Raw genomic sequence first — 19,849 nt, 5'->3', positions numbered from 1 at the left:
GATGCAATTCCTCTGCAAGTTGAGCCATCTTGCCATTCCCTCGTTATCTAGTACATTAGATCATAACCACTGCCAATTAGGTTGACCACCCATCTGCGTCCCTTCCTAACGATTACAGGAAATGCCAGACTCTGCCTGTAAAGAAGATCACTAAACAGCTACATCCACTCGGCAAACAGCTAGCTCACATGGGACCAAAACAGACAAACACCAGGACTTCAACAACACAATCTGTGGTCAATAAGTTTTTTTTTTCCTCATTATCTTATTGCCAACTAGTCACCCAACCTGATCTGCATCACAGAAACCTAGCTGACACAGTCGGTCTGGTGTCCTTTTACCTGGTCTCCTCAGGAAACTTTTTTCACCACAGAAATAGATGCAGAAATACCTTCTGTAAGCAGCATAGCCATTCTATTTCCTTCTGGGCTCAAATGCAGGAAAAGCTCCCTCAAATCAAAATCCTTTGCAGCTGCTCACTTCATATGTGAGCCCACAAGTAAAGCTAACATGGATATACTTCTAGCTCTACATCCTCAAATTCCAAACAATTTAAGTGGCACGGCAAAATAAACTTGCAAACAGAGCTAACCAGAGGAGGAAAATTCTGTTTTGCAACAACTTTTAAGGTTTCTTAATTTATTTATTTTTCTGTTGCAGAAAGATAACAAAACCATGTGTATGTCTGACTCAGGTTCAAATCCCTGATTAGCCTTATTCAGAGCAGAGTTTTTCATTCCAAATCAAGCAGAGCAGGGACTTAACCCTAGGTTTTACAAATCCCATCCCAGTAATCTAGCCACCTAGTTATGGACTTTTTCCAACAAAATTTTGTGTAAACTGATAAATCTCCATGAAATATTTTGGTTTTGACAAAACAGCCCAATTCCAACCAGCTCTTCTCTCAGACTGCTTTCTGTCTAAGAAAAACACAGGGCTCTACCAACTGAGCTGAAAGAGAAATCTTAAGGAGCTGTCTGTGGCAGTAGTAATAAGTAAAGTAAGGCTTTTCAGTACAGCCTGTAGACAGACAACAAATTATTAAACAGTAAGAGAGGTCTGATTTGATGAAGTAAAGGGAAGGGGAATATGGATGGCATATCTTTACACAATACATACCTTCACACCTGGGGAGAGGATGGTTCCAATTACGACTGACTCCATGTAGACAAGTCAGTGCTGAATTTCCAATTAAGGTGTACCCAGGAAAACACTCAAATGAAATTGTTTGTCCTACAGTAAAGTCATTTCCAATAACAAAACCATTACGGAATGGCCGGGGGTCAGGACAGCTTTGCAACTGATAAGCTGAAATAAATAATAATATTTTTTTTAAAATAGTTCTAAAATGTAATATCAGTTCTGATCTGTATGTTAATGCTTTAGTATTAGAAGCTTTACATTTAGGGTGACAAAAGGAAACTCCTTGCTCTTCTTTCATATTTCACCAAAGGAAGAAGAATATAAAGCCTTACAGTCATTTAGTCACTTTATGACACAGCAATAATCAAAGACCATCTGATCTGCATAGGGGAGAATGGTGGCGCTATACCCCAGCCAGGGCGGTAGGAAGTAACCATGCAACACCATCAGGAGCTCATTCATTCACACAGGAAGCAGTCACTGCTACATGCCTTGAGGTGTTCACTGACCTCTCCTTTTTGCTGGTATGTGCAAAAAAGCAACAGTATACCATGGCTTTAAATATTTTGGAGTGTATTGCCCCTACCTATGCACTAATGGGAGATATTCTTGCACTTTGGAAAGCACAAGAACTGCAGTTTTGTCCAGCTCCTGTTCAGAAGGAGAAGAGAGTGACAGAATATGCTCCTTATGCCCTCTCCCCATGAACCTATGCAAAGTCAGGCCACTCCTGGTTCTGTCGATGACTACTAACTGCAGCCCAATGCATTACATATGCTGAAAGAGAACAGCTGACATTAAGGCTACTTATCTTCATCTCCACTCTGTTTTTTCCTAGCAAATCTAAAAATATAAAAGGTCCCAACACTGTGCTTCGACATCACAGATTTACTGGTGAAAGTGTAAAGAGTATAAACCTATTTCACAATTTCAGATGGCCTTTTTCAAGAAGTCATGAAATACCCAGACTTCCTCTGCCTTGTATCGTGGAATTGTTGAGGACAGAGGTGTTCCACCAAATCTGGACAATTTGGAGACCCCAATTTGGAGACCATGATTGGACCCCTATATACATAGGTTAGTATCAATATCTCTCTAAAATGTTGAAAGCATTAAGAACAATTTTTCAGGACCCTTCATCACACATGCAGTGTCTCTTCCAAAATATATTTAATAGATGTAGCTCTGATTAATTAATAAATAATAATAATCTACACTTATATAGCATTGTATCACACTTTTGTGGTGCATAGATCTCAAAGTGCTCCTTGGCAAACAGCATATTATTTTGTTCATATGGCACTAAATCTAGATTCCCAAAGAAGCCAACTAGAATTTGCCTAAACGTGGAGTTAGGAACATGTTAGAAGAGACTTCAAGATTTGGGTTTTGGAGTGTGATTCTGGTCATTCTAACATTTTCTAAGAAGCTTTACTGCAGGGTGGTTTCTATAATAACATGGGGTATTCAGTTTAGTCTGGATCTTTACCAATTCAGACGGTGGCTAGATGATGCATCTCACATAAGCCATACCATGAAAATGGTTTTTATTTAAAATATGTCGGCCTTTTCTTTGAACAAGAGTGCTGATCCAAATCCTTCAGAATGTGGCTATGTCACCAACAACTTTGTTTTTATCAGTCTTCACAAGCTCTACAGGGCTGGCCTGCTTAGCACTTGTGCAGGAGTTTTCCAAAGAAATCACAGGCTGCTGCAGAAAGTGGATCTGGTGATTCACTGCATGGTATTGTTCCCTCTTCGACTATATCAAACCAATGTCCCAGAATGACATTCTTTTCTCACTCCCCTCAACCCTCATTCGATGGGGGAATGACTGGGTCCCAGCAATGGGTTGGCTGAGGACCAAGATGGGTAAAGGAGGAGGGCTGTCAGCAGTCTCCCCCGCCCCCCATGGATGTAAATGATTATAGAATTACCTGCATCCCACACTTTTACCCGCCATATACCCCCTGATATTTAGGAATAAAGTTATGGCCTAATTAAACAACATCCAGTGTCTCCTGTCATTCTTCTGGCATAGCCAGACAATGGTATTAAGGCCCACTGTGCTGTTAAATTTCCTACACCTTATTTCCAAAGGAGTAGGAATATGATCTACAATGTACTGTCCACTTCCAACACAGACAATTATTTGTCTTTATACATTCCCACTGCACTTTAAATGGATATAGTACTCATCTTCATTTTTTCCCCAAAATGATTATTTGATCTAAATTGTTAAGTAGCCTCTGCATCCCACCACAGTGCCAATTTAATTTATTAAATTGTGCATAACACTTTGTTTTTGAAACATGCACAAATCTTTTCCAGAATAAGCCTTCATATTTATTTTCTAACAATGAAAAAATAGCCTTTAACAACCAGCTTGTTCACACATAAGTGTATCAAATCACTCACCTTGGTATATAATATGAAAGCCTTGTTTGTTCTGTGAGTAGTCACTGTGAAAATATAAGCTGGTTTCATGAGTTGTACTAAACAGAGAAGCTGGTAACTGAGGACCACTAAGTCTCCCAATAACAGTACTAGTTTCTGTAGATCCACTTCTTACTTCTAAGTAATCATGTATTGTCTCAGTTGAGAAATTTACGAATTGCAAATGCACACCTGAAAAACAATATGGGCAAACAAAAGCGTTTGGTATCCAATGAATAAAGATCAGTTATGCAAATTATATACAGATGAACATTAGAAATTCATGTATTAGTGGTATTAAACAATTACAATTATACTGCAGGATGTCATGTTGGTTACTCAGTAAAAAACAGTCTTTCCTCTTTTTACAGTAATTACTAAACCTAATGCCCCAGCAAGAGAAAGAATACTGATGTTGAAAGTGCTGTCTGTCCAAAGACATACAAACCAAAGCCTGGACCTTTGAGGTAATTAAAAATCCCATGGCATGTTTTGCAAAACTAAGGGTTTTATTCCTAATATCTTTGCCAAATTCCACTTTTGGTAATTACAGTCTAATAACCTCAATTGTACCTTTCATTTCAGTTGTGTTCCATCCAAGAAAAATATGCATTTCAATGGTAGATAAAGTGATCTCTAAATAATATACTTCAGCGTGCTTTGATTTTTTTAAAGGGGGCACTATGTACAAATCAATAAATACCATATACATAATTTATTTCAGTCTTTCAAAAGAGGGTGTACTCTAACATTATGGAATACATTTTTCTGCACTTCACACTAGGAATTAGAAATGCAGTTCTTATACTTAATTCCCCACGCACTGTGCTGAAGGATGCTCTTATAAATAATGAGACAGTTCTGCATCTTTGATTCAATGAGGAACAACAAAAGAATTTACGAGATGAGTTGCAGATTATCTGTCCCCTCCAGATGATTTGTTACAATTATTAGGGGACAGCAGAAAGAGGAACTGCTCAACCAAAATACAGGATACTGGACCCATTAAACATTTTCCCTTTTTATGTTGTTTTGAATAAGGTAAAATAAAACAGCATTTTTGTTTTGTCTGAAGTTATTTAATGCCACTGTACAATGATAATGCAGTGCTTTCATTACAAAGATGATTGAGTCCCTTTGGTGGCAAAGACAATCATCATGATTTCATATAATGTTCAATTAAGACATATAATGTCAATATAATTATTGAATAATCATTAATAATTTTGTAACTATCTAAATCTTAACATTTAAATAGTGTTTGTCACTGCAACCTCTAGAGATTTCTTTCCGGATATAATGCAAGCTTTGTGAGTAGTTTTCTGAGATATGTAACATTTGTATTTTATAGGAACAAGTTTAGTACATGATTTAATTACAATTACTTCTGCCTCTGTACCTATGCTCTGTTTGCTTTGGAGAAAATCTCATAACAACATACAGACTTCTTCCATTATAAATTTGTTCTCTCCTTCTTTGATTCTGCCATCCTTTCAAGTTTAGGTTAACATGACTAAAACTAAACCTGCTGTGTTTTTCCTCTCTAAAATAACATCCATTTCGCCCATTCTCTGTTTCTGTTGGCAAAACCACCTTCCATCCAGTCATTCAGGCTCATAAACTCTCTCTCTCACACATCATGCAATCAGCTTGTGTCCCAATCTTGCCCCTTTCTTGTTCTGTAACATTTTTAGAGTTGGTAATTTATTTCAGTTCACAGACCTAAAACTTCAAATGCCTCATAATCATGGATGGTTGCTTGATAAGTGCCATTTCCTCCCCTCTAGCCTCCTTGACTCTCACATTCCATGCTCACCCTTCCACTCCATGCAAATGGCAGCTCTGAAATAATCTTTGTTGCCTGTCACTCAAGTCACAATGGCCCTTCTCTCTTTTAATTACTCCACCGTTGCTCTCTTCCACTATATCAAGTTCAAACTTTTTGCCTTCTCTTTCCAGACCTTTTAAAAACCATTTCCATCTTCCCTACTTGTCCACTTTCATTGAAATTCTGTCATCCTTCCATTTTGACTCAATGTTGTGTTTGTTTGTCTCATTAATGTCTTCATATTTTTCTGCTTTGGATATCCTCCATTAACTGATCCATAAGTTTATTAGTCTCTCCTGAATTAGGCATACAATGGCACAACAAACATTTTTTATATATATAATCAGGGAAAAATCTCAGAAAGAATAGCAAAAATATCAAATGAAAAATCCATTTAAATCAATTGCAAATTAGCCATGATTGGATATTCATATTTAACTAATAGTTGAAAATAACTGTAAATTAAGTGCCCTTTGTTTTTAGTACTTTCTCACACAAACAGTGGTGAAGATAAAGATGATCTGAAAGTTAAAAAAGCCTGTAACCAAAAATTCAAACTCAGGAATGTACCCTTATTTGAAAAGTACTTAGTCAGGTGCTTAAGTCCTATTGAATGGCAGGAGCACTGTAGAAAAAAAAATTGTATGTGGACATGTAATTTAAAGACTGAATCATAATGCCTACGCATAATGCACAAGTGGCATCCTTAATTCTGGAATTTCCTAACTTTTGAGTGCTTGACTTTACAATCTTAATGATGTTCTTTTGTGTGTGTGTGTTTCTGTTTGAGTAATCTGTAAACATATTAATTAGAAATCATTTGTATGAACATACCAAGTATATTTTTAAAGGTGAACTGGCTCTTATTAATATGAAATCACAGCAAAAGGACAACAATAGACAGTGCAGCTGACAGGCACTGTTTTCTGGTATTTTCTGGAAAAAAAATTGTTCTCAGATTATTTTATTTGGATACATCTATCATGTAGCAGAAGATAATGTGTGCCCAGACCCCAAAGATGTGTTTTGTTCAGGAAGAATTATGATGAGTTTAATATTCTCGAATATATAGAACTGTGTGGGAAATAGTTTTCATGTCCCACAAAACATTTCAAGATTTCAAAACTTTTCCCATTTGCCCATTTAGGACAAAACTGAGCACTTATGGAATTTAAAAAAAAAAAAACAGAAATAATTTTTGGGAGCAAGAAACCAAAATAGCCAGGTGGTGAGGGCAGACACCTTGAATGTAGGAGACCTTGGTTCAACTCCGTACTCTGCCTTGCTCATGCATCCCATGTGAATGCCCCGGCTATTCTGGAGTGGAATTTTTTCTCACCTTTTGTATAAATAAATATTCATTGGACAAGGAACTTGAAGCTGGGTCTCCATTCTCCCAAGTGAGTGTAAGAACGGATAGGCCATCAGGGCAGTCTCTCTCTGGCCCAATGACACTTTATGGGTAAATGTATTTGGTGTTTAACAATAAGTTCTAAAGACATATTTATTCCATAGAACGCTATTAGCTTCATCCCTATTGAATTCCATGGGACATTTTGATAAAGTCTATTACACCATAAAGTCTGTTGCCAAGATCTTCTATTTAAATGATAACTGAACAGAGGTTGTGCTTTTACTAGTGCTTGGATGTGGAGAAAAATTCCTGCCCTGCTACTTATCAGTCTGGCAGGGAAGGGAGGAGAATTCCCTTCTCTGACCAGAAGTGTATAATTTACCAGATAATTAACTGGAATCCATCTAACCCCAAATTTTTCAGATCCACTCTTAGAAGTTAAAGGTGCTGGCCACCAACATAGATGGCATATGTGTCACAGTGAGTGGGTTTTGCAACACTGAAAATAAGTGCATAATTAACATACATACTATAAATATAAAATGACTATAAGGATGGGGTAAACTTTAAAAATAGTAAACTAGTTTTATATTTAATAGCAGATACAAGCAAGTAACAGTAGTTGAGTGAATTTTACCATTGTTTTCTTTATGCACAAGCCCTTTATAACCTGATTCTCAGTTGTATGACACTGCTAATCTTTAAAATGTATTTTAAATCCACTGGCAGAAATTTGTGGAACAATATAAATATATAAAATATTTTAAAAATTGTTAAGTATTTTAAAGCCATAAACACAAGACACAAGTAATTCTTGAAAGGATACATACCAAACCCAACAGGCAGTTTTATTGTCCATGTGCAATCTAAACTGCTGGGATAGTTTCCAGGAAACCCAGGGCTAAGAATCACTCCACTGAAGTCAGACATAGCACCACCACATTGTGCTGCAAAATGAGGGAGATACTTATAGGCAGTAGTTACAATCAAGGCATACTATTGAGAATCTTTTCAATTTTAATCACTCTTTCTCTCTTTCTTTCATAGTTTTCTATAGAACTCACCAGTGTAGTATCTAAAAGATACATTAGCTCTGCCTAAAGAGGTCCCTGGAAAACTTGATAAGTCTTCTGCTCTTCTCCCTTCCCTCATAGAGGAGGTTCTACTTGTGACATATTTCCTCCTTTCTTCCACATATTTGACTATTGTGGGAAAGCTTTGCCAAAGAGGACAGTTTTGTAGTACACTCTGATAGACTACAGATCGATCTGATCTCCTTTGGATGTGTATTCTATAATCAAACACCCCTGACTGAGAATGCTTTATCTCCAGGTCTTGCATAATTTTCAGTCTAGCAAACTGAAGAAGCAAATTTTACATACAATGAACATACCTAAACATATTGGAATAGGGTAATTCCATCTTCTCACTGGTCCAGGCATACAGGTAATATGTGAATGCCCCTACAATGACAAGACAAGACATATATTAACACATTTTCCAAATACAGTACACTACTTCTTTATAGTCATAACAATAACATGCAGTGATACTCATTGACAACATCAATATAAATAAAAAGGAAGAGCTTATAAAATGTTTAACTCTATTTTTACTTTTGTAGTTTGTACTTTACCGGACCATGTAATCCTTACTTGTGTGACTACCCACCCCTTTAACAAAATGGTTCCATGGTTTGTAATTTTATTGCTGGTACTAAGAATACAAGTTTGAATTCTGTGTTACTAGCCATAACATTTTGATTAGCTGAATCATACTGTAAAGTTTAAAAAATCAAGATCTAAACCCAACTAAAGCAATTCAGTATTGTTTAATTATTAGTATATTCCAATACTAATGCTTTAGCAGATTTGGCAAAGATATTTACATTTAGGTCAAGAAAAATGTATTCTAAAGGATTAAACCACTCTTGACAGAAAAACAAGTCGGTTTAAGTGTCCAGAAATTAAAACATTAGAGTTTCAGTACTGTTCTCTATAAGAAGCAGTGCTCTTTTACAACAAAATATGTGCCATAAATGTTCCAAAATGGCTCCTTTGGTATATCAAGATAATCCAAATCAAGATGGTTCCAAGACACACCCAGAGACAGCCACTATGTGGCTCAGCATCTCTCATGTAATCATGAATGTCTGGGTTGGGGTATCAAACAGAAAGTTAAAAGAACTATAATGCATCTGGCCTCTGTTGGAAAATTATAGAGTGTATATTTCAAGATGTTCTTGTTAGAACCATTTGTGCAACCTTGATTTGAAATGAGCTGCTTTTATTCTTAAAGCTGTATTGCAGTTCAAAGCCTACAGTATCTGTAGGAACTGAGTATTTGTAAAGCCCACAATCAGTAATTTAAGGCAATTTATTAATTAGTCTGCAGCCCACTTATCTTCTCTCCTAGCAGAGAAAAAAAGCATTTCCATCTTACTGCATGCTATCAGCTCAGGGTTGACATAAAACCGAAGTCACAATATCAAATTGTATGTGATGGCAAAAGAGTCCAATGGGATTGTGTGTGTGTGTGTGTGTGTGTGTGTGTGTGTGTGTGTGTGTGTTTGCATGGTCTATGCTGTTAATTATTACATTTGGTTTTTTTTCACATGTTCAGTGTGACTCATCTGTTCACACTCCAGTATTTTTGTATGAAATAAAACAAAGGTGAAAATACACAGAAATAATTGTTTGGTTGCTCCTTAATGGCAGCCTCCTACAATCATCCTCATGCTGCCTTCCTTTTCTAGGCAACATGAGGAATAAACTGAGACCTCCATAAGGTCACAGTCAAAGCTGCAAGAAAAGCATTAGGAGCGGCAGAGGCCCCATCAGCTAATCTTGAAAGATAGGGAGGTCACAGCACTAAGATGATCCCATGGCTTAGGGGGGAGTATGAGGAAGGATGAGGACAGAAGTCCCAAATCCAAATAGCAGTTTGCAGAACTGAGTGAGGATGAGTAAGGAATATAAAGGCAAGGAGGGAAAACAAACATTCCTGTTGCAAAAGCTCTGCCATCCTGAGCGTACATACTTTCCATTAAGAAAAGGAGTACTTGTGGCACCTTAGAGACTAACCAATTTATTTGAGCATGAGCTTTCGTGAGCTACAGCTCACATCTGATGAAGTGAGCTGTAGCTCACGAAAGCTCATGCTCAAATAAATTGGTTAGTCTCTAAGGTGCCACAAGTACTCCTTTTCTTTTTGCGAATACAGACTAACACGGCTGTTCCTCTGAATACTTTCCATTGTTGTCACTCATGCTACCTCCTGTTGCTAAGCAGAGGGAGCAAGGAACTCCACAGCAACCACTTACATAATCAAAGCCAGAGAGTAAACCATGTATGTCTACATGAGCTGTGAATCACATCACCCAGCTCCAAGTGTAATTGTAGCCAAAGAGTTATATCCATCCTCTGTCCCCAGCCCAAGGGAGACTCCTTGCACGGTAGGTGCTGGAAGTGTTCTTTTAAGCTTAACACCCTTGTGAAGAAGAATTCTTGACTCCTTTTCCTGTACAGAGATCCCCAATAAAGTGTTTGGATTCAGCACTGGTGCTTGGGACTAGGTTTGGCTTGAAGTGAAGAATAAATAAAATGTGGTTGACATGACAGGGTGAAAAAGCTTTGCTGCCATTTGTATGATCAAGAGACACACTATTATTAATAATGATCTCTCAGTTTACAATATCCATTGCATTATTTTACAGTAGGATCTACAAAATTTTAGGTTCTTTTGATAATCCATCCATCACAATACCATGTGGGTCCTAACAGAATTGTGTGAAGCAGGTGTTGGAATGATTTGTGTTTGACACCCTTCCCTCTAATGCACAGAATCTGGGTCTGATGACAGAATTTTTTGTGTGCATTTTACGCGGTAGCGGAGTATAGAAGGCTAGACGGATGTTACTGAGAAAAGGAAAGGCAAAGAAATGAGTCTTTACTTTTGCTCATAAGGTGTCAAGAACTAGTTAATAACTTATGTATTATTACATCACATCAAGAAAGCTTTTTGCTTCATGATGCATGTCATTAGCTAAGAAAGTTAACAATACATTTTCTATAAGTAATTTACATTCTGTTGTGTTCTCTCTCTTTTATGCTCTGAGAGAGTTAAATAAAATGAAGACACAATGGGTGAGGTAAAACGTTTTTTTGGACCAACTTTTGATGGCAACAGAGACCAGCTTTGTAGCTTATACTAACAGAAATTGGTCCAATAAAAGATATTATCTCACCCTCCTTGTCTCTCTAATATCCTGGGAGCATCATGTCTACGCCACTAAATAAAGCAAAGAATATTAACTATAGAGTCTGATGAAAAAATAATATGTTTTTAGAGGAAAATAATCTATCAGTTGGATCCTTAGTCCTTCAAAGAGTGACACAAATCCACACAGTACTAGGTTTTGCATTTGGTTTTCTGGTTTAGCTGAAAGAAGTCTGAAAAAAAAATCCAAACCTCTGACGTGGGCAGACAGTTTCCTATTGGATGCACATCTGAGGAGACTCAAATACATAAAATATTCCTTACAAAACTAATTGTAATTCATGCTCACTAAATTGCCTCCAGACCGATCTTATTTAGTACCATGGAATAGCTTGTTTTGAAAAAAAAAAAAACTACCCATTTTTGAAACTTTCCTTTGGGTTAAAATAGTAGAAAAAGTAACAAACAGGAAACATCTGAAATAAAACCATATGTATAATCTGCTTTCCTGGAAAAAAATGATCTCCCAGTGGCAGAATTCCCTTCCCATTGTTTGTTTACTGTTTTTTCTCCTCTTCAAATTCTTTTCATTTTCCTCCTAGATTTCATGATCTAATGCTATTATTCATCAATTTATTTATTTAATTTAGATGATCAGATTATCAGGGCTGAGACCAAGACATACGACATCTGTTAAGACTTATGCACACCAAGAGCATCAATAGTAAATAATAACAACAGGAAGAGAAAATAGAGATCAACACTTTTTGGAGGACAGTTGGATAGTGGTAGATCTTATATTTGACACAAAGGGACTTATCAGCCCTGCAAAGCCATCATCCATTCTATTATGATGACATTTTCAGTGTGGAGTTGATATAGAAGAACTTGGTCATAAAAAATATTGAAGTGAAAGACAGATTTTGAAACTGTAAAATTGACCTACCTGAAGGGAATATCCCTGATCACAGTGGAAAGAGACCACATCTCCAACCATGTATCTATCTCCAATTTTAATTCCATTGCTAGGGGTCTGTGGTTCAGGGCAAGAGTCCAAACCTATAGCTGTGAAAAGTTGAAAAGTTTAGCAATTAGAATGTAAACTTCATCTGTTTTCAATTATAAAATGCTCTGCATATTGGCTGATGCTGCGTATCGGCAAGTGTGAGGTGGCTCTCAGGTGCCTCCAGGAGCCCACTGTTAAAATTATGCCAACCTGTATGTATACAAATTTCAGCAATGACTTATTCTTGTGGCTCATACAAAATACTTCTGAAAACAAAAATCTCTGTCTTTTGGAGTGAAGCAGATTGCACAAAATGTGAGGTGTTAAAAAACCCCACAGTGAGGAGGACATTTCTATACAGGTTCTTGCCCCATTCCTCTAGTTCAGTGTTCAGTAATTTTTATTCAACCATGCAGACTTTCATGACATGTCATATTTAAGCAAACCTTAACTAAACAGAAGCTATCATCTCATGTTAAACATTTTCCCCATTATATCCAAATACTTCAGAAAATAATACAGCACCACTGTAGTGAATACTCTCATTCTACAATAGGATATAGCAGAAATAGATGGGTGTTTTAAGATGGGTACTGAGAATGATTGCAACAACTTCTCTATGAAAGGCTGATAAGACTGGGACTATTTAAAGACTAGACAAATAAAAGGAGATACACTGAACACCAGTATAGATATTTCCAATATAGATGTAAATTAGGGTTGCCAGGTGTCCCGTCCTCAACTGGAACACCCAGTCAAAAAGGGACCCTCCCCAGCCCGGTGAAAATGAGCGAGTGAGTGAGGGTGGGGGAGAGCGAGCAACACAGGGAGGGGGGATGGAGTGTGCGGGGTAGGGCCTCAGAGAAGGGACAGGGCAAGGGTGTTCGGTTTTGTGCGATTAGAAAGTAGGCACAAAGTTGGCATGTAATAAAAAGTATGTTTGGCAAGAACTGATATGTCTTTATACTGTCATGAGGGAAAAAGAAATGGCCTCCACAGACCTTCTTCATAGCATCAATCCAGAAAGTAGTTAAGCATGTTCTTAAAATTAAGCATGAGTAATTCTACTGACTACTAACAGGCTTAAAGTTAGGAATACAATCAAGTGCTTTGCTACATCAGGGACTATAGACATATGCTCCTGGTATGCATGCTAAGGGGGGAAGTTTGTGGGATTTCCTTGTCAAAATATTGGCATCATTGGCATTTGTATGTCTGAAAACATATTAAAGTGACTGATTGCTTCATCTGGAAGTGTTTCATCTGGAATTTTCAAAGAAAATTTAGTTTACCCTTTAAAAAAAGTGCATGTATATAGTATATGAAAATTGAAAGCTGATAAAGTTCTTAGTGGTATACAAAATATGTCATATAAATTAGGTCCTTTATGAGACATATTTTGCATATCACTAAGAAGTGTAATCAGCTTAATATTATAACAGCATCAGTTAGTTTGATTGATAACACCAAAATAAAACACAAAAATCCAACTTAAATGCCTGCTATTTAGGAACTAAGATGATGATTTTTTAACAAAGAATTGACACACTAATTCTTATCCTAAAAAAGTAAGCTGTAGTATATCACTTTGTAAATGCACTTATATTGCTAGAAAAAAGATTACTAGATTAATACTGCTGGAGCCTGAAGACTGGTTATCCATGCAACGGGTAAAATATAAGACAACAGCAATGCAAGCTTCACACTACACAAACATACCTCAAACCTAACTTGGATAAACCACTTCAAATGCCTATTCAAGACATTGTTCTCTTTACTAAGACTACCAACCATGATGTCTGTTTTGTGTTGTGGACATCTGATCATCAAGAACTGGACATAATTAACATAGGCCCCCAAACACATCACTGAGGGTAACCACTTCCGGTCACTGTTAACTTAGGCAATAAATTACTTGAGGATAAATGACCTCTTATGGTGCCTGAAGAGTTTACACTCATTACTTGGTTGGTGAAATCTAAGAATGTGTGATACCAGTACTAGACTTAAAAAAAAAAAAGATATATATATAGTAATGAAACTTAAGAAATGGCTTTTTATTTCACGACTTTATTTACTGTTCTGATATAATAATACATCATAACTGCAAAAATAATCCTTCTCATTATCTGGGTTTGAGTTTTTATTACTAAGTTATAGAAAGTATAGAATTATAGAAATTAGTTCACTGGGTCCACTACTGACTATTCCATGCGACAAGAAGACCTCTACTATTAGGTCACCTGCTCTAACATCCTCCAGTACAACCCTTTACTATTATTTTGTCAGTCCAATTTTAATTCCGGGGCACAGGAAATCTTTTAATGTCACACAATGCTCCCCAGTCAAATAAGGTATGATAACACCTAAACTTATGATAACACTTATGGATATACCACTTCCCTAGAATCCTGGAAAAGTGATCCAACCTGTTTTCTTCTGATATATATCCCACTACCCCATGAAGACTACAGTGCATCAATGAGGTTTGGTCAAATACTTATTCTATTATTTTAAAAAGCTTCAATAAGCTATATTAACACACCCCACCATCTCTCTCTCTTTTACACACTCTCTCTCTCTCACACACACACAAATACTGTTAAACAGCCTGTGAATTAAACTGTCAGTCCACTGAAGAACATTTACAAGAATTACTGAAAAAAAACATTTACATATCTGTACGAATTGATTCCTGGTTCCAAACTCTTTAAATATATCACTAGTAGAACTGCAACTGTTAGAAACACTGATGTTATATTTATGGATGGATAAAAGAAAATATTAATAATCATTTATTATTTGTTATTATCACTACTACATCTGGTCAAATATAGGCATTTTTCACAAAACTCAAATATTTCTTGCTACCCGATGTTTAGCCGCGAAGTTCCTTCTGGGATACAAATCTCTTGAAGTAATTTTTATACTGGTTTAGTAATCATAAAAAAGAACTTCCATGTTTAAAAACTGAACATTTTGTTTAAATATTAAACATGACAACTTTCCTTTTGATTGTTAAGCCAGTATTAAAGTAAGCTGAAAACTTGTTTGCAGTCTCTTACAAAAGGTTCCTATGAAGCCAGGGTCACAAATGTTCCCTTGAAAAATAATACAGAGTAGGTTCAGAAATGCCAGTTAAAAATAAAAAGAGTACTTTCCAACACATTTCATGCAGTGAAAACTCCATTAACTTTCAGATTGCTGAGCTGAGGAAATTGGATGGAGGCAGTTTTTAACCTTTATTTTATTGGTATATGTGCACTGTTAACATGGCTCCTTTTTTTTTCTTCTGAACATTCAGCAGTAATAAAATGTCCACAGTTAACAGATAGCCTAAAACATGGAGGCAGCCAGGCTACTTTGCCTTCTCTCACTTAATAAAAAGACAGTTTGTAAATAAACAGTTTAACTTATGCCCCACTTTTGTTCCTTACACAGACTCCCTAACTAAGAGTGAATCATATGATGAGGGAACTCATAGGAATTGATTATGCTATATTAATTACTTGAACTATTAAAAGTTTCCGCTTGTTCAAATCATGCACAGAATTTATTTAACTGCACCCTTACTAAATCAAAAGACAATATATCCCATGCTACACAAACCTGGAAAGCAAACAAAAAGCTCTAACAACTAAAACTCTGGTAAAAACCTCTCATTATACAGCACAGGGCAAAATTATTCCTCCCTCCAAAACAACAAAAGGACAACAGCCTCAATACAGAGGGGAAATTTCTTTGAAAAATAAACCAAATGACATGTTGGATTAAAACAATTGTGTGTTGAATAATTCCATGAATGCCTTAACCGGCTGATAAACACACACATCTTGGCTTAATTTCATTGTATGACTTTTTAAGGCACCATAATTTCACAAACAGATGGGTTAGATCTCTTGTGTACATAGTAATATTTATGTAACATGACTCAAAATTACATATACAATTCCATAGAGAAAACTTTGTTAAAATAATGTCAAGGTGGTCTGCTGAAATATTCGAATGTCAGAAAATGTAAAAGTTAAAGTTACATGTGTAACCTTAACCCCTTCTCAAATCATATAATTTAATATCAAACATTTTAAACATTTCAGATACAAATGTATAGCATCTTTTAATATTGTGTACTCCTCTGTATAGACTATAAATATTCCATAGAAGTCATTTACATGAAAGGTACACAGTATACATATGCAATATAGGGTGAAATCCTGGCACCACTGACTTTAAAGGGAACAGGAATTGAAATATAGAAACTAAGAAAAACAGTGGAAATTGCCAGATAAAGATCAAAAATTCACAGCTAAGTCATTTCTCTCTAGAATTGCAACTACTTATGTCTATGCTGCTGGTTACAATGAAATTGTACAGTATATGGCCGCTGACTTAATTATTAAAATTAATATCTTCAAGAGAAAATAAGTTATCATAGAAAACATCTAATTAAAAGATATACTGGAGCATATGAGGTGGACAGACCCTCCATACTGATGCAAAATTATATGAATACAATTATTTTGTGTTTGTTTGTTTTGGTCATTAAACTTTTGTGTGCCTTTGTATTTATCATGCAATATAGTTGTAGCCATGTTGGTCCCAGGATGTTAGAGAGAAAAGGTGCGTGAAAATCTTTTTTAATGGACCAACTCAGAAAAGCTGCATTTTAAACTTTAACTTGCTTTAACTTCATACTATTTTCTTTTGTGCTATGATCAAACAATATATGTGATATTAAATTTGTGCTTTGTACAACATAAGTAATTGAACTTTAATTTCTATAACAAATAAATGGTAACTCTAGGGACCTTGAGACAAACTCCAAGAGCTCTGAAGAAGAGTTATGTATAAGCTCAATAGCTTGTCTCTCACACCAACAGAACCTGGTCCAATAAAATATATTACCTCACCCACCTTCTCTCTCATAATACCTTTATTAATTTTAAAATAACATTACTTGGTACCTAGCAATTCAAATTACCCCTTTCTACCCCATAATGGTGGCAATGAATAGAGTTGAAGTGTGCATCTATATCAGATGCAAACACCACAAGGATAGCCTGTCTCAAAGTATTCTGGCAATTTTGCTTCCAGACAGAATCTAGAAGAGCAGAGCCAACTCTGGAGGAATGGTTCAAAACAATATGGGAGGTAGTTGTTATGGAAAAATTAACATACCGATTTTGTAGTCAGCAAAATATGCAGAGCACAACTAGATACTTAGATATTTGGTTATCATTAATTCAGTACTCAGATAAAGTACATTTACTTGCAAAAAATAACAGAATACCTGTCCAACTTTTTTTTAATATGAACATTTGATACATGTGCCTGGTTTTTTAAATATGTGAATCAAATATTTCACTTAATTTAATAAAATCATCAGAAACAGCACATCCTGGCTAGTGTAAATATGTTCACTCTGTAATATGGAAATACCCTGTTAAGTAGAGAGATTTAATTATTACATTTCTGTATGTTTCTCTGAACAAAAGCTGACTGTTGTAACAATTTTCGTTTTGTCTCTGATATTTATATGGAAAGGTTTTGTAAATCTGTTCAAATATCCTAAATAAACAGCTTTATTTTTAAAAAATGAGATATTATATAAAACAAAAGTTAACCCAATGTTTTGGAACCTCAAAAGAAGTGAAAGTTAGGTTTATCCAAGTTTTGGACAAAATATTTAGAGGATTCTGACTTTGTCAAAATTCTTTGCCTGTACCACACTTAGTCCCATGGACCTTTCCAAAGCTCTGACACCAAACACACCCTTCGCACCCGCTAACTAAGGCTATGCCTATGCTACAAGTGAGGGGTGTGATTCCCCTGCTCATGTACCCATACTCGCACTAGCTCTCATCAAGGTAGCCTGAGTATAAACAGTAGCTACTGTAGCACTGGTTATGGCAGTGGTGGCACAACTGAGACGGGCCAAGCACAAACACCTGAAAACTGGTGGGTATGCACTCGGCCCGGCTCAGCCCAGCCATGCATTTACTGCCACTACCTGTGGTACTGTGGCTACAGTGCTATTTGTACTTGTGCTACCTGATGAGAGATAGTGTGAGTATGTGTACACGAGCAGGGGAATCATACCCAGGGCTTGTACTGTAAACAGAGCCTAAGACTGGAGAGAGGGGTTTTTTGGTCCTAAGGAAATACAGAGGTAAAAGTACAGTAGTATAGTTTTGAATTTTGCACTAACCTATAGTAACCTGGAGCATGACATTGACCAGCCTTTTTATTATTAATAGGGGACTTAGCACAAGTCCTGGAAACTATCATGATGGTTATGAATGCTGATGGTATAGGGTGTTCACATACTGTGTATTTTGACTATTCACTATTCATAGTGCATGACTGGTTCCCTAAGCTGTTTCTGCTTCTTAATTGGATATTCAAAACATTAATAAACAAGAGAATCAGAATCAAAAAGGATTTCAACATGGTCAGTTCAGTACAAGAGTATTTTTTCAAGACTTTTGCATCTCTTGAATACTTGTGATTAAAAAAAGAAAAACAAAAAAACCCACACACTTAACTTACTAATACAAATGATAAAGGGAAAGGGTTGTGAAAACCATGGAAGCAAACGTCTGGTTCTTTCATGCCCCTTCCCCCAAATGTTCACAAATACCTTTTTGCATTAATAATTTGCTCTAAAAATGAAACACCACAAAGGAAGTTGTGGATAAAGTACAGTTCAAATACAGAAGTCTTAAAAGTAATAATTCACTTTTTAATTTTTAGTCCTCTTTATTTTTATGGATGTTCTTGTCAGCTAATGATGTTAAAATGATGTCAGATTCTAAATATATGATTGTGCAGGAGTTGCTTTTTAAATGTATGTTGGCAGCTTGTATTCATTGCTAAATTGAAATAAGTGTTGCATAGGCAGAAAATAGGTATGAGGCAATTAATATTGATGGGCACCCAATTAATCTCAAAATACTATTAACAGTAATCCATTACCTAATTAGTAGAAGGAGTAAAGACAACAATTTACAGTAAGCCTAAAACTCTATAGAGTAAGAATCAATACACAAACTGTATTTAACCATTACAAAACACTCTGTTACATTAAATTTTGAGAGACTTGAGTCAACACAGTGTGTTTACATATTTAGGAAAAAGAAAAGGAGTACTTGTGGCACCTTAGAGACTAACCAATTTATTTGAGCATAAGCTTTCGTGGGCTATAACCCACTTCATCAGATGCATGGAGTGAAAAATACAGTAAGCAGGTATAAATACACAGCATATGAAAAGATGGGAGTTGCATTAGCACTGACCCCCCACTTGGTAAGGCAACTCCCATCTTTTCATATGCTGTGTATTTATACCTGCTTACTGTATTTTTCACTCCATGCATCTGATGAAGTGGGTTATAGCCCACGAAAGCTTATGCTCAAATAAATTGGTTAGTCTCTAAGGTGCCACAAGTACTCCTTTTCTTTTTGCGAATACAGACTAACACGGCTGTTACTCTGAAACCTACATATTTAGGGTAGTTCATAGTTCATGCATTATGCTTAAGGTTATGATTCTGTCAATGGACATTTTTAGTAAAAGTCACGGACAGGTCACAGGAATTAACAAAAATTCACGCACGCTGTGACCTGTCCCTGAATTTTACTAAAAATGTCCATGACAAAACAGGGAGGGAGGAGTGTTCAGCACCCTGCCCTGCCGTGGCTGGGAGCTGCGGCCCCTGCCCAGTGACTGGGAGCTGGGTGGGACCCCCCGTTTTGCGGCGGCTGGGGAGCTGCTGGGGGATCCCCCCTGCCCTGGAGGCTGGGGAGTTCCTGGGGGATTCCTCCCCTCCACCCGTGGTCCCAGAGGCTGGGGAGCTGTTGGGGGA

At 36.5% G+C, this 19,849-nt stretch overlaps 1 protein-coding gene across 5 annotated transcripts in view; it reads right to left on the bottom strand.

Moving 5' to 3' along the window:
• Nucleotides 1-19,849, bottom strand: part of CSMD3 (CUB and Sushi multiple domains 3) — a 1,204,651-nt gene that overhangs the window by 173,932 nt on the left and 1,010,870 nt on the right. For all 5 annotated transcript variants that reach the window (XM_073330296.1, XM_073330291.1, XM_073330295.1 and 2 more), the window contains 5 exons: nt 11,926-12,044; nt 8,155-8,224; nt 7,592-7,708; nt 3,562-3,771; nt 1,120-1,308 (listed from right to left, as the gene is read on the bottom strand). In XM_073330296.1, coding sequence (XP_073186397.1) covers nt 1,120-1,308; nt 3,562-3,771; nt 7,592-7,708; nt 8,155-8,224; nt 11,926-12,044 — 705 coding nt within the window. The remainder of the gene's footprint in view (nt 1-1,119; nt 1,309-3,561; nt 3,772-7,591; nt 7,709-8,154; nt 8,225-11,925; nt 12,045-19,849) is intronic.

The sequence above is a fragment of the Lepidochelys kempii genome, chromosome 2, assembly GCF_965140265.1.
Source record: "Lepidochelys kempii isolate rLepKem1 chromosome 2, rLepKem1.hap2, whole genome shotgun sequence".
Classification (NCBI taxonomy): domain Eukaryota; kingdom Metazoa; phylum Chordata; order Testudines; family Cheloniidae; genus Lepidochelys; species Lepidochelys kempii.
This window is presented reverse-complemented; position numbering and strand designations above follow the sequence as displayed.